Genomic DNA, 12,666 nt, shown 5'->3' on the forward strand with positions numbered 1-12,666 from the left:
AAATAAACAAAAATAACTTATAAAAGCCAGTAGAGTTTAAAATAAGCTGTAGAACAAAGTTGCATCTTAAGAATTATTCATTGATAGCAACGTAGATATATTTCATGCTACAACATTTCTTATAGGGTTCTCTGTGAGTATAGTATTTTTCCTTTCATTGTAGGCAAAAAATAACATAAATAATGTTTTATTGAATCAGCATGCTATTTTGGTAAGAAAATTTTGATATGTTTCAGATTCACTGTTGTATATTTTATGAGCACTTAGATGTAGCTTAACTATATTAGTTTTTGTTAGGCAATAAAATGCTATTCTGGTTAAGTCTCAGTAAACCAATAGTTATTTTTTCATTTACCTTAGTTTTCTCAAATTTCTGGTATATAATAAGATAGTAACTGTTTTTTTTCCTGCTTATTAGAAAGATAAATGTTTCCAGTATCAGTGAGGTAACTTTTTTAGCTGTAATTAATATGTTAACAGACAGAAGAGGCGTGCTGAAAATCAGATAAAAGAGGAGAAGGAAAAGAAAAAAACAAGTGTGACATTCCGTCCAGAAGATTCTATTATTGGTAGCGACGATATAGAAGTAACTGTTAAAACAGACACACAGGTATAAGAAAATGGTCATAATTCTTTCTTTCCTCTTTAATATTTTAAAACACTGATGCAAGAGAAACAAGATACTAAACCAAATATCCTGATAAATCTTATAGATACCCTTTCCTATCGCTTTCTAAGTGACACCACGTGCCTCTTCCCAACACACGCACATATTTCATTAATTCTTTTTTTTTCAAGAAATTCTTCTTTTAGCAGAAAAAAATCATTTTTATTCTTGTAAAATGCTTTACCACATTTTCTGGTAAAACCAAATTATCCAATATTATATGTGGTATCTAAGAATATGAAACTGGTGACAGGAACAAAATTGAAAATATAAGTTTCAGCTGAAAATTAAAAGATGCCCTATCTGCTGCTGTACTGTCTGTCCCCTCCTGATCTGTTGTGTGCCACACAGAGGCTGCCTGTGCCAATTGTGACATGTCGCTGGTTGGTTACTGCTGCTCTAAGGTATATAGATTTAGAAAAGACAGAAATATATTGCCATGAAAGCTGGTTAATATTGAAATAGACAAGTAGCATAATCAAACTGGAATAGCATATTTGCATGTTGTGCAAGACATCACTGGATTTGATATTTTCCCTGCATTAACGTCAAGAAAAGTGCAGATAGCAAAACCGACCACTGTACATCGCCTTTGTAGATCTAACCAAATCATTTAACACTGTCAGCAGAGCAGGCCTATTTGCAGTCCTAGAAAAGATAGGATGCCCACAAGTCCTGTTAAGTCTTTTACATTCCTTCCACGACAACATGAAAGCAACTGTTCGGTTTGATGGGTCCACTTCAGACAGCTTCGTAATGAAAACTGGAGTGAAGTAAAGATGTGTTCATGCCTTTACACTTTTTGAAATCTTCTTGGTACTTCGGAAGTGCACGTTTAAAGATATGGAAGGTGGAGTGTACCTTCACACAAGATCAAGTGGGAAACTCTTCAACCTGTCACAACTCAAAGCAAACACTACAGTTAGAAAGGTGCTTATCAGGGAATTTCTGTTCGCTGAAAATGCTGCCCTTATAGCCCATGACAAAGACCTACTACAAGAACTCATGGATTGCCTTTCAAGACCTTGTCAAGCATTTGCTCTCACTATCAGTACAAAGAAAACAGTTGTACTAGGACAGAGAGTTCCACAAGATCCATCAATGACCCTTAATGAGAACCAGCTAGAAGTAGTGCAGAAGTTCAGCTACCTAGGGTCCACAGTGAGCACCAACCTCTCACTGGGTGAAGAATTTAATGTTTGCATCGGAAAGGCTGCCACCACTTCCAGTGGACTAACTAAATGAGCATGGAACAACTTAAGGCTTACCATCAAGACCAAAATGCTAATGTACAAAGCTTGCGTACTCAGCACTCACATGTATGGTGGGGAAACATGGACAATTTGTGCACATCAAGAGAAAAGTTAAGCAGCTTCCACCTGCACTGCCTACACCACATACTCAGCATCAAATGGCAAGATAAAATTCCCAATGCAGAGGTTCTTCAAAGGGCAAATGTACCAAGTGTGACAGCCCTACTTGGACAGAGATAACTGCGCTGGCTAGGCCATTTGAGCAGATTGGAAGATGCACGTATACCCAAGGACATGCTATGTAGGGAACTGTTGGAGGGAACAAGAATAGCAGGATACCCCAAGCTTTGCTATAAACACCCATGCAAGTGAGAGATGAAGGCATTTGGAATTGATCCTGGCCAATGGGAAACCCTGGCAAGCATCAGAACAAGTGACGTCATTGTCTCCACCAGGGCATTAAAGCCCATGACAGAAATTGACTCCAACAGCTTGAAGAGAAAAGAGTCCATAGGAAGCAAGCAGCTCCCAAACCACCCAACCATGACACACAGATTTGCAGCCATTGCCACAGATCATGCAGATCTCAGATTGAACTGTTCAGTCACACGAGGCACTGCAAACCATCTACGTCATAGGTTGCGATATCCATTGTCTCTTGCAGATGAAAGGATGCCATTGACAATGTTGTGCAAGACATCACTAGATTTGCTTCCAATAAATACTTACGAGATGCTAAAAAGGATTTTATCAGCATTTAAAAAATCACTTTATGGTTATTCCTATGATCACCTTGATTTTTTTCTGGGAAAAAATCTAATGCATCCACAGTTTTATACAGTTTTGGAGCTAAGCTGACATTTATACACATGAGTACATACAATGAAAGGCTGTGATATTGTAAATTGTAAAACTCTCTTTGTGTTTGTTCTTCAAATGCCTCCTATGCTGCATTTAAATTGGATGGAAGGTGAACATAGTAGTATCAGGACCAGATTCATATAAAGAGTGATACAAACCTAGGTTAAGTAAATCAAAAACAACAAACAAAGAAAAAAACACAATTAAAAAAAAATACAAAATTAAGTGATCAACCTGTCTGATTCCATTTTTGTCTAGGTATAATGCCATAATGAAAGAAAGAAGGTAGAGAAATTATGCTTTCTAATAAGTTTTAAAACACCTTCTCAAAGGCAACATGTTTAAAAGTTAAAAGCATCAAGAAATCCTGTAACCAGATCAATCACATTTTTCTCATATTAGGTTCAGCAAACAGAATCCAGCTGTTATCTAGCAGATGATTTTGTCACTTCACTTGGTATGTATATGTATATTCCTTTAAAAAAAAGTCAAAATCTAAGATGTGTCTAAGGCTATGAACCAAACACATGCTTTCTTTAAACTGGCTGTTTATCAAGGGAGCAAAAGAACATTCATGGAAAAAAAAGAGTAGTCATCTTTCTTTATGGATTATTAGGTCATCAGTATATCTAATCTTGCTAGAGCAAGAAAAAGAGAATCCATTCCCTGAACATGAATAGTAAAGAAATATATGTATTTTGCTTTAGAACATAGAGACAAATTAAATTTCTGTATTACACACATGTATTATATACATTATATTACCCGAAGAAGAATGTCTTGCATTCAGAAGCTTGTCTAGCTATCCCAACTATACTGTACAGTTGTTCCAAAAAAGATATCACCCTAAGAAATCCTTGCACTCATATATGTTACTTACACATGCACACCCTAGCCCCTCCCTTTAAACATGATCTGGCTAAATTCAGGATTGATTCAAGTTGATGCAACTCCAAAATTCAGTGGAGTTAGGACCCTTTCAGATAAGTAATGAAATTGGGGAAATATGTTTACCAATATTTTTTAAACATTTTTAATGAAATATGCTTAAATTTGTCTAAAAATACAAGAAATAGTACACTTGCAGTGGTAAATTAGCTAGTTGTATTATAAAAGGAAGCTTATTGGTATATTTTTCCTTTCATCTTACTTTAGTTATATACAATCATTTTATTTTACACCATTTTAGACCCACTCAGAGATGCTGTTACTACTTCAGCAGCTCTACACTTCATGGCTTCCACAAGGAAAAAGCCTACAGAAGTTCAAGATGCAAGTACAAATACAGATCCAGGTAATATGACAGCTGTAACCCATTTTGACTGTTACTTTACTGTCTTACAACCATTACTGTCTTACAGCCATTTATTTTCCAGTACTACTTTTTGAGTATTGTAATATTTTCTCATTTTTTTGTTTGTAAACGTGTCCAAAAATATTGTTAGATTTGGTTTTGGTATTGTGATTTTTAAAAATGTAAATGTATAAATTATATAGTAATCAAAACTTGTGGCAGAAGTTTTATATTTTTATTAGACCAACTAGATATTTGCAAAAAAAATTCTTTATTTGCAAGCTTTTGGGCACAGGGACCCTTCGTCAGGCTTAGGAGATTACAAAGACTGTAAAAGTTCTCCTAGGCAGAAAATGAAAACTCATATTTCACAGGAGAGCTGAAGGTATAGTAAAGTTTCCTGTTTGGAACAGTTCATTTTGTGCAGATTGGGCTCAGAGAAAAGTTGGAAAAGTCTTTTTACCTCAAAGTTTTCTGGTGGTAAGCAGGATGTTGAATCATATTTCTTTCTGGTTATGATGTTTCATATTTCATAGGAGACTGGAAAGATTAAATGTTCTTCTGGGCAGGAATCTCTTTTGTGGAGAGGTATCTCCATGCTCTTGGAATGCAAATTAGATCAAACAAAGGCAGGAACTGGGTCTAGGTTTCGGGTGGTAAATTTGGCTTCCTTCTTGTAAAACTATCAAGTTTTCATTTTAAAAAGCAGCTAAAATTTGATATCTTCCATGAGTCAGGTATTCAGGTTGTTTCTGTACTGGTCCAGAGGCAAAAGGAATCAAAATTCATGGCAGATGTGATAATTTTTATTAAATCAACTAGATATTTTGCAAAAGAAAATTCTTTATTTGCAAGCTTTTGAGCACAAGCACCCATCATCAGGAATATTTTAAAGATTGTAAAAGTTAGTAAAGATTGTAGGAGATTGCAAAAATTGTAAAAGTTCTCTTAGGTAGAAATGAAAATACATATTTCACAGTATATAATAGAAGTTTCTATTCCTGAAGATATTCAAATAAAAAAATTACAACCATGCTATTATAGTGAAGCAGATACAGCCTACACTAAATACCAGGTAGAACAATTATTTTTGTTTAACTTCATTATGTAAATGAAAATCATCACTTAAAAAGGGAAGAGGGTAGTACACCTATGGAGCTGTTATCACAAGTAGTTACAGACAAAGTATAGAGCTATTGAAATAGCTAAACTTAATTATGTCAAAGAATAAGATCATTCAGAAGCCAAGAAAATTGTTACTACTTGTGGAATAGAGAGGTACGTGCATGGAGCAAGTAAATGAGCCATAAAATAAGCCATTAAACCATTCTTCTATGTAAAGTCTGTGTTTTGTAGTGCCCAAAACAGTTATCAATTTTAGTTCCCTAGGTCCATCTTCTGAAAGTGTTTTATAGGCTACTCTTGAGAACAAGGAGTATGAAGAAGTTAGAGATTGGTTCAGCGAAGTGTTTTTTCCTCTGGTGATTTGGAGTTTTTAACCGTTATCATTTTTCTGTAGCAGTGAGAGAGGGGCACAAATTTACAATGACCTTCCAATAATTAGATTCTAGACATGGAAAATTATAACATTTAAAATTTTTCATATATAAAATCTAATTATTTGGTGGTTGTCTTAAATTCAGAGGTGCCTTGGTTTCAAGTAAATATATGGTACTTCTCTTTTCTTTGAAAATGTTTGTTAATGGATAATAAGTATTATATGTTTTCACATAACATTTTTTACTTGTCTTTATATTAATCCATTTTAATTTTCTGTTTTCTTACCAATCAAGTTCTCAGGTCACATCAGGATGTCGAATTTGGCTCTGAAGATGTATTTTCTGAGCCTGGAAAAAAGCAATCAGCCACTTCTGCTCCTGCATCAGGTGTGCCGTCTGGCTTTGTCATCTGTTGATTGCCAGTGCTTTCTGTAAAAAGTTTTGTATTTTATCAAATAAATATATCCACTAGCTGAATTGTCAGTATATTGTAGAAGGCACATGAGCAGTTGAAAGTTAAGTTGAAATACAATCCATACCCCTAAAGAAATCCAAGACTGTTTATGTTAGGCAAATAGGACTTAACACTCAATAACATATGCATGAGTAGTTGGAAGTTACTCTTACAGTTTGGCAAGTCGCATTTTATGATTTTTTTAATAAGTTAATGTGGTACTTTGTCCAGTAGTGGTTTGGGAGCATTGAGCATGTCAGATTAATATTTGAAATGTCATACATGTTCACCCAACATGCCTGCTATAAGCAGTAGTTACTGTAATATAAAATAAATATTTCACAAAAAGATTTCTGTGAGTGCACTTCAGAAGTCCATAGTCCATGCTTTTGTCTTGAGAAAGCAATCTTCTTTCTCGTATTTTTCCGCAGGGTGTTGTCCCTCTGATCTTTCAAACTAGTTTTTGCAAAGTGGCATCTGATTTGTGTTTTTTGCTGAGAACTTTTCTGGGGAGTAGGTGGGAAAGTGAAGGGGTGTGATTTGTTCAGAGGAGAGTGTATGGTGAGGATTTTTTTGGTTTGGCATGGGGTTTCTGTTTGTTCGGTTTTACAGTTTTAAGCACCTGAATATGGGGATTTGTAATGGAGATACCCTTTTAATGCCAATATTTTAATATATTTCCAATTAGAATGTATAGCTAGCAGAAGGAGGATTACTATAATTTTATTAAATTTGTCTAGACCCATAGAAATCAGAGATGGGACAGACCTGTTAAGTCACCCAGATAATTTTTTCTTGTCAGTATGATTGTTACCAGCCGTGTTTTGTTCATTTTAGATTAAGACTGCCACTTTGGGCATACTGTTCTGTGCTCTAGTAATTTATTGCATTGCAAAATCATGTGTGTTCTACGGGGTTTATTTCCCTAATATGTTGTGTGTTTAAAGCAAGACATCAAGTTGGGGAGTTTTAAGTAAGAGACTGTTTTGGAAACAAGTGGTAATTTATAGTGTTCTATAGCACCATTTTCTATTTTAATTTTGCTCTAAAAATTATGATGAATGAATATTAAATAACAGTATGACATAGTATATCAAGTACACTTACTCTTGTAAAATGCTGTGATGACAAGCTTTCTTTAATCCTTCAGTAAGTACATGTCTGTTTCTAAATAGTTTTTCAAATATGCCGGGAATATTTACCATATGTGGCAATTCCTTTCTTTTATAGAGCAATTGCTTTCAAGTGTCCCTCAGATGTTGACATCAGATGCGTACTTAAACCTTAGGTTTCCCCCTGCAGCAGAAGAGAAGCCTGATGCTACACCTGACTTGGTTAGTGCTCAGGGATATTTTTCTCACAAAAGAATTTCAACGTGCTATTTGTAATTATTCGCATGTACTTGAGTTCACCTCACCAGTAGCTATGAAACCTTATAGAAGCACTTAGTTATGTCTTTGGAATAAAAAAGTATCTTGTTCAATTCAACCACCTAAACTAATAAATGGGTTAGAGTTGGAGATAATGAGCAGTCTACCACATGTGTATATGATGTGTATTGCTTTTTGATTTTTTTCTCCTGTGGTTCAGGTTGGACACAAATATATCAGTGTGATTGACATTGAAGATAATGATCTCCTGAAGGATTTGCCTGTCATACCTGAATCTACAGAAACGATAGGTACCACACAACAACTTGAGAGCCTTGAAGTGCCATCTTCTGCCAAACTGCATCATTTGGCAGCCTCTGTCACTAATGCAGTTCCTCCCAGTGATTTTCAGAGAAAAGGTAACAAGCATTAATTGACTCATATATTTATTTATTTAGCAAAAAAAAAGCTAACAAAAACTTTCATTGTAGTGCCATTTCCCTTCTATCTGAAAGACACTCAGCCATTTTTCCATTCTTTTCTACTCCCTTCAAGCCCTAGCCCTTCCACTTGAGAAACTCCAGAGTTGCTCTGCACTTTATTTTTCCCTTTGAGCTCCTTCCCTTTTTGAGACTCTCTGTGATTCTTCACCATTCGCACTGTTGTCATCCCCTGGCAATGGAGCCTGCACTGCCAGAGCGTTGCCTGTCAAAAGGGATAGATTTCCACAGTAGTGAAAGGGCTCTGTGAAATGCGGTGATGTCTTGACAGAATTCCCACTTGTTGCCAAGCAGAAGGGACAGTGGACATTTTCCAACCCTCCCCTGTGACATAGATCCCCAGATCTCTGCAGGTTCTGGGATAATGAGAAGAGGTGAATGTTTTTCTTTGGTTTGGGAGCAAGAAGATTTATATACTAAAGAGACCATTTTCTTTAATCCTGTTTGCCCCTCAAAACATGGAGGTAAATCTCATGTACATGCCTACACCTTTAATATTGAAAAGTTTGAAGGTGACACTGTTCCTACCCCCTCCCCACTTTTTTTCTCAAGATAAACATCTCCAGCATGTATCATTGCAAATACAAGAAGAGAATATAAAGTCAGATTCTTTCAGAGACAGCCTGACTTGGAACCTGATGCATGAGGTTGTTAGCACCATCCCCTCTCCAGGGCTGTCAGCCAAACTGATTAGCAAAGAATATCTTTCCACAAAACTTCAGGAAATGGATATACAACTGCTGGCACTACAGAACATAGCAGAGAACATGGAGAAGGATTTCAGCAACACTAAACTTGTGAGTTTAGACCGTCTGTCTGCTCCCCTTTTTGAAATAGATTATTTTGTTTTTTCTTTCAGTTAAAATTAGAATTTAGATTTTGTAATGATATATTTCCTAGCCAGGTTTGTATATTTAAAAAAGGAAGGATTACATACTGTCCATTTACCTTCAGTGTTGAATATGTAAGTCATAGAATCATAGACAAGTAGGACTGGAAGGGACCTCTGGAGGTCATGTAGCCCAACCCCCTGCCTGAGCCAGGATCCTCCCTATCCAAACAATCAGTCCTGTCACACATCTTCAATGCATAACACCCTAATCTGCCACAGTTAAAGGAGGGGGACAACAATGGCAAATATCCTTTTGCTGGAAGGATTATTAAAATATGCTCGAGAGATCCAAGGAAGAGGGCCATGTCCCTCACTACAGAGGAAGCCTGCCCCCCCCCCCCCCCCCCCCCCCAAGTACATACCAGTGTCTGACTTTGGAATAAAATTGCTTCCTGGCCCCAGTGTGGTGTTTGGTCTGATCTTGAGCATAGAGGCATGACTATCTAGCCAGGAACCTCCATAATTTTGTCACAGCAGGAGCATTGGCACATGCCAGGTATAATCTCCAGCCTTGGCTGCAGCCAACATCCAATGCCTCTGCGAGAGGCAGAAAAAAAAACCTGGCACATTTAGCAACACGAGCGGAAAAAAAACCCTTCCCAGCGCCATTTGGCAACCAGAAAAGCCCAGAAGCCTGGGCAAGACATGTAGTGTAGCACTGGGCAAGACTTGTATATGACACCTTTGGTTCTTCCACTGCCAGTAATCTATGAGAATATTAAGAAAAAGAAATGAGAAAAAGAAAAATGTTAAATGATTTTTAAGAAAAAAAATCACTTTAGAACAATCCTTTTAAAGAATTTTTGATATATGGTTGTTTTTGTTCCTGTCTCAGTTAGTAAATACAATAGAAGATTTAGGAATGGCTGCTGATCCTGACATAGGGGCTACTTCCTTGTTCTCAGAAGGCATTGGAGTTATAGATGAAGGTATGTGTCAGGGGAATGGCAGATAGAAGGCCATGTGTTTAACTATGGAATTCTGCAAATTTATTATTATCACTTTAATATTGTCTTAGAAGGTTTCAATGAACAGTATACTAAATATTACAAAGCTGGCAAAAGATCAGCTTACTCATCCAAAAGAAAATGAAAGGTAGAAAATCAGGATATCGATATATGAAGTGTTTACTCAACATTATTGTACTTGAAGATACACACGTATGCTCTTAATTGTTTCCATGGCTTAGATGCAGAACCCAATCTTGAATGTTAGAGATGATGGTACTTACTGCTGCTCTCTTGTAAAATCAGATACATTGTATGTATAGACTTGCTCATTACATTGTATAATGTGGTAATTTGACTTCTGAGGCCATGTCCACACATGCATGGACATTTGGTTCCCTGGAGACAGCTAGTGGTGGTGCACCTAGTGCCGCCACTAGTTGTCCCCTGGGGAATGGCTGTGCCACGTGCACTCTGGAACGCAGTAAGTTGCCCTGGGTGGTGTAGGGAAGGCTGGGACCAGCACTGAGCTGGCTCCAGCAGGCTTACCTGGGATCCTGGGGCATCCACTCTGCCAGTGTGGGACACAGGATACTGGGCAAGATGGACCCATGGTCTGTCCTAGTAAATGTCATTTTTTTTATGTTCCTGTTCCAGATGCTGATCTGTGGTTCCCATCAGCCTAGGCCCTCTAGCAAAACTAGCTACAATATATTCCTTGCATTCCCATGTCCAAGAGGAAAAATATTTTCTTGAGCTCTTTGGGCAGTGCAGTCTCATACTTCTCATACTGTGGGTCTCTGTCTATGAAGCATAATTGATTTATTGGCTTGTTCACTGTGCTGTCCACAGTGGATCTAAAACAGGGGTGGGCAATTATTTTGGCTGGAGGTCCACAATGAGTTTTTGGGGACCTGTTGAGGGCCATATCCATCTCTCTGTCTCCTCTTCCCTCCCTACCTGCCACCTTCCAGAACCCAGCTGAAGCTGTAGTTTGGCAGGAGCCCTTAGCTATAGATCCAGGCAGGAGCTGCTGCTGAGTCTGGCAGGCAGCAGCATCAGAACCAGCCAACACTGTCACTGCTGATGTGTGCCCACCTAGCATGGCAGCAGCTCCTGCTTGAGTCTACAGCTGAGCATCGGGGCTTCTGGCAAGCTACAGCTTTTGCCAGCTTCTGGAAGGAATGGGGGGTGGGGAAGGGGCAGGAGAGAGAGAAGAAAAGAACAGAGAGAGATGCTGCCACCTGCCTGGCATGGCAGCAGCTCCTGCCTGGGTCCATGGCTGACACCACTGGCAGGTTCTGTGTCAGGGATCTGGGCAGGAGCTTCCACCGTGCTGAGAGGGCAGCGGTTCAGCTATGGATGCCTCCAGCAGGTTCTGCATCCAGACTCCTGAAGCTGTCCACAGTGTCTGCATCTGATGCCACCATCTGCCTGCTGTGGCAGAAGCCCCGCCCAGGTCCACAGCTAATGCCTGATGCTGGTGGGCAGAAGTAGTCCTGCCCACCCAGCGGCATGTGACAACCAGAGCCACCAGCTGCCCACGAGCCAGATCCACTGAGTTGACGGCCATCCACCCATGGGCCAGATCAAATCTGTTGGCGGGCCAGATCCAGCCCATGGGCCATATTTTGCCCACCCCGATCTAAAATATAGTGTTTGTTTTGGGTTAGAAGGGTATGCTAATTTTTTCAAAGTACAAATTCCTAATTGTGATATTTTTACACTGTATTTTATGTCAGTTTCTTTATGTGTTCCTTACCATGTCTGTTAATCCTTCTGTTGCATTAGCATGTTGTTCAAGTCTTACGAGCTTTGATGTTCTGGATAAAAATGAGGGTTCAAAACCTGAATACTCTGTATGCAGTTATACTGCCTTACAAACTCGCTCTGTTTCCACTGCAACTTCAGCTGCTAACTTTCCCAGTGGCACAAAGTCATCTTCTGGTACAGTTTTAGTTTACTCTTTTCCCCACCCCATCCTTGTTTTAAAATAAAAAAGGCAAGCAGGCCTTGTATTAATATTTTCCATTAGTATATTGTGAAATATAATCATAGTAATATGATTGTAGAAGGTCAGTTTACAGCCTTTTTACATTGCTTGATTTAAGTATCTGGAATTAGAAATTCTGTTTCTGTAACAGATTTATATATACTCCTAGTCTCTTTAGTAAGCTCTAGGGGTGCACTGATAAAGATTTTGTTGGCCAATACTGATGACCAATTATTAACCAGCCATATTGGGTGATACCGATCCGCTTGCCGATATGCCGCCTGGCAGCTTGAAGAGCAGTGACCAGCCAGTAAGGCTGGGGTGGGGGGAAGGGGTGTAGGCAGGCATAGATAGAGGTCCCCATGGTGAGGGAGGGAAGGGGGTTAGGGCAGTGGCAGGTGCTGCCCAGCCATGGTATGGTGTGGGGTGGAGCCGCGGGCAGCTCGTCTGGGGGGCGTAGGGGGGCAGCTCCTGCTGCTGTGCACATCCCCCAGGGCAGGCATGGGGGGCATGTGCCGCCCAGATTTGTGTGAAGGGTGAGGGTGGGCTGCAGGCTGGGGGATGTGCTGGCCTCTCTCTAGCTGGGGGGCTGGGCCAGGGATGCAGTTGCGGCAGGTGGCAGCAGGGCAGGTGCGGGCAATGTGGTGGGCTACAGCCCCAAATTCACTGTAGCCGCCTCTCCCAGCGCCGCCACTGCCCTCCCTGTCTGCCCTGAACGCAGCCCTGGCCCAGTCCCTGCCAGGAAGAGATCAGTGCAGCCCCCGGTCCTAGCCCAAAGTGGGCAGCCTGCCTTCACCTTGCACACAAATTCAGGGGGCAGATGCCCCCCATGCCTCCTCCAGGGGGTGCATGCAGTGGTGGGAGCTGCCCCCTACATCCCCCAGACAAGCCACCCATGGCTCTGCCCCCCACCCTGGCTGGGCAGCACCTGCCCCA

At 39.8% G+C, this 12,666-nt stretch overlaps 1 protein-coding gene across 5 annotated transcripts in view; it reads left to right on the forward strand.

The window, feature by feature from the left end:
• Positions 1-12,666, forward strand: part of CPLANE1 (ciliogenesis and planar polarity effector complex subunit 1) — a 113,728-nt gene that overhangs the window by 85,646 nt on the left and 15,416 nt on the right. For all 5 annotated transcript variants that reach the window (XM_019496028.2, XM_019496024.2, XM_019496025.2 and 2 more), the window contains 9 exons: positions 481-610; positions 3,184-3,238; positions 3,971-4,075; positions 5,869-5,961; positions 7,259-7,362; positions 7,619-7,817; positions 8,451-8,695; positions 9,626-9,719; positions 11,529-11,684. In XM_019496028.2, coding sequence (XP_019351573.2) covers positions 481-610; positions 3,184-3,238; positions 3,971-4,075; positions 5,869-5,961; positions 7,259-7,362; positions 7,619-7,817; positions 8,451-8,695; positions 9,626-9,719; positions 11,529-11,684 — 1,181 coding nt within the window. The remainder of the gene's footprint in view (positions 1-480; positions 611-3,183; positions 3,239-3,970; positions 4,076-5,868; positions 5,962-7,258; positions 7,363-7,618; positions 7,818-8,450; positions 8,696-9,625; positions 9,720-11,528; positions 11,685-12,666) is intronic.

Source organism: Alligator mississippiensis, chromosome 3, assembly GCF_030867095.1.
Source record: "Alligator mississippiensis isolate rAllMis1 chromosome 3, rAllMis1, whole genome shotgun sequence".
NCBI lineage: Eukaryota > Metazoa > Chordata > Crocodylia > Alligatoridae > Alligator > Alligator mississippiensis.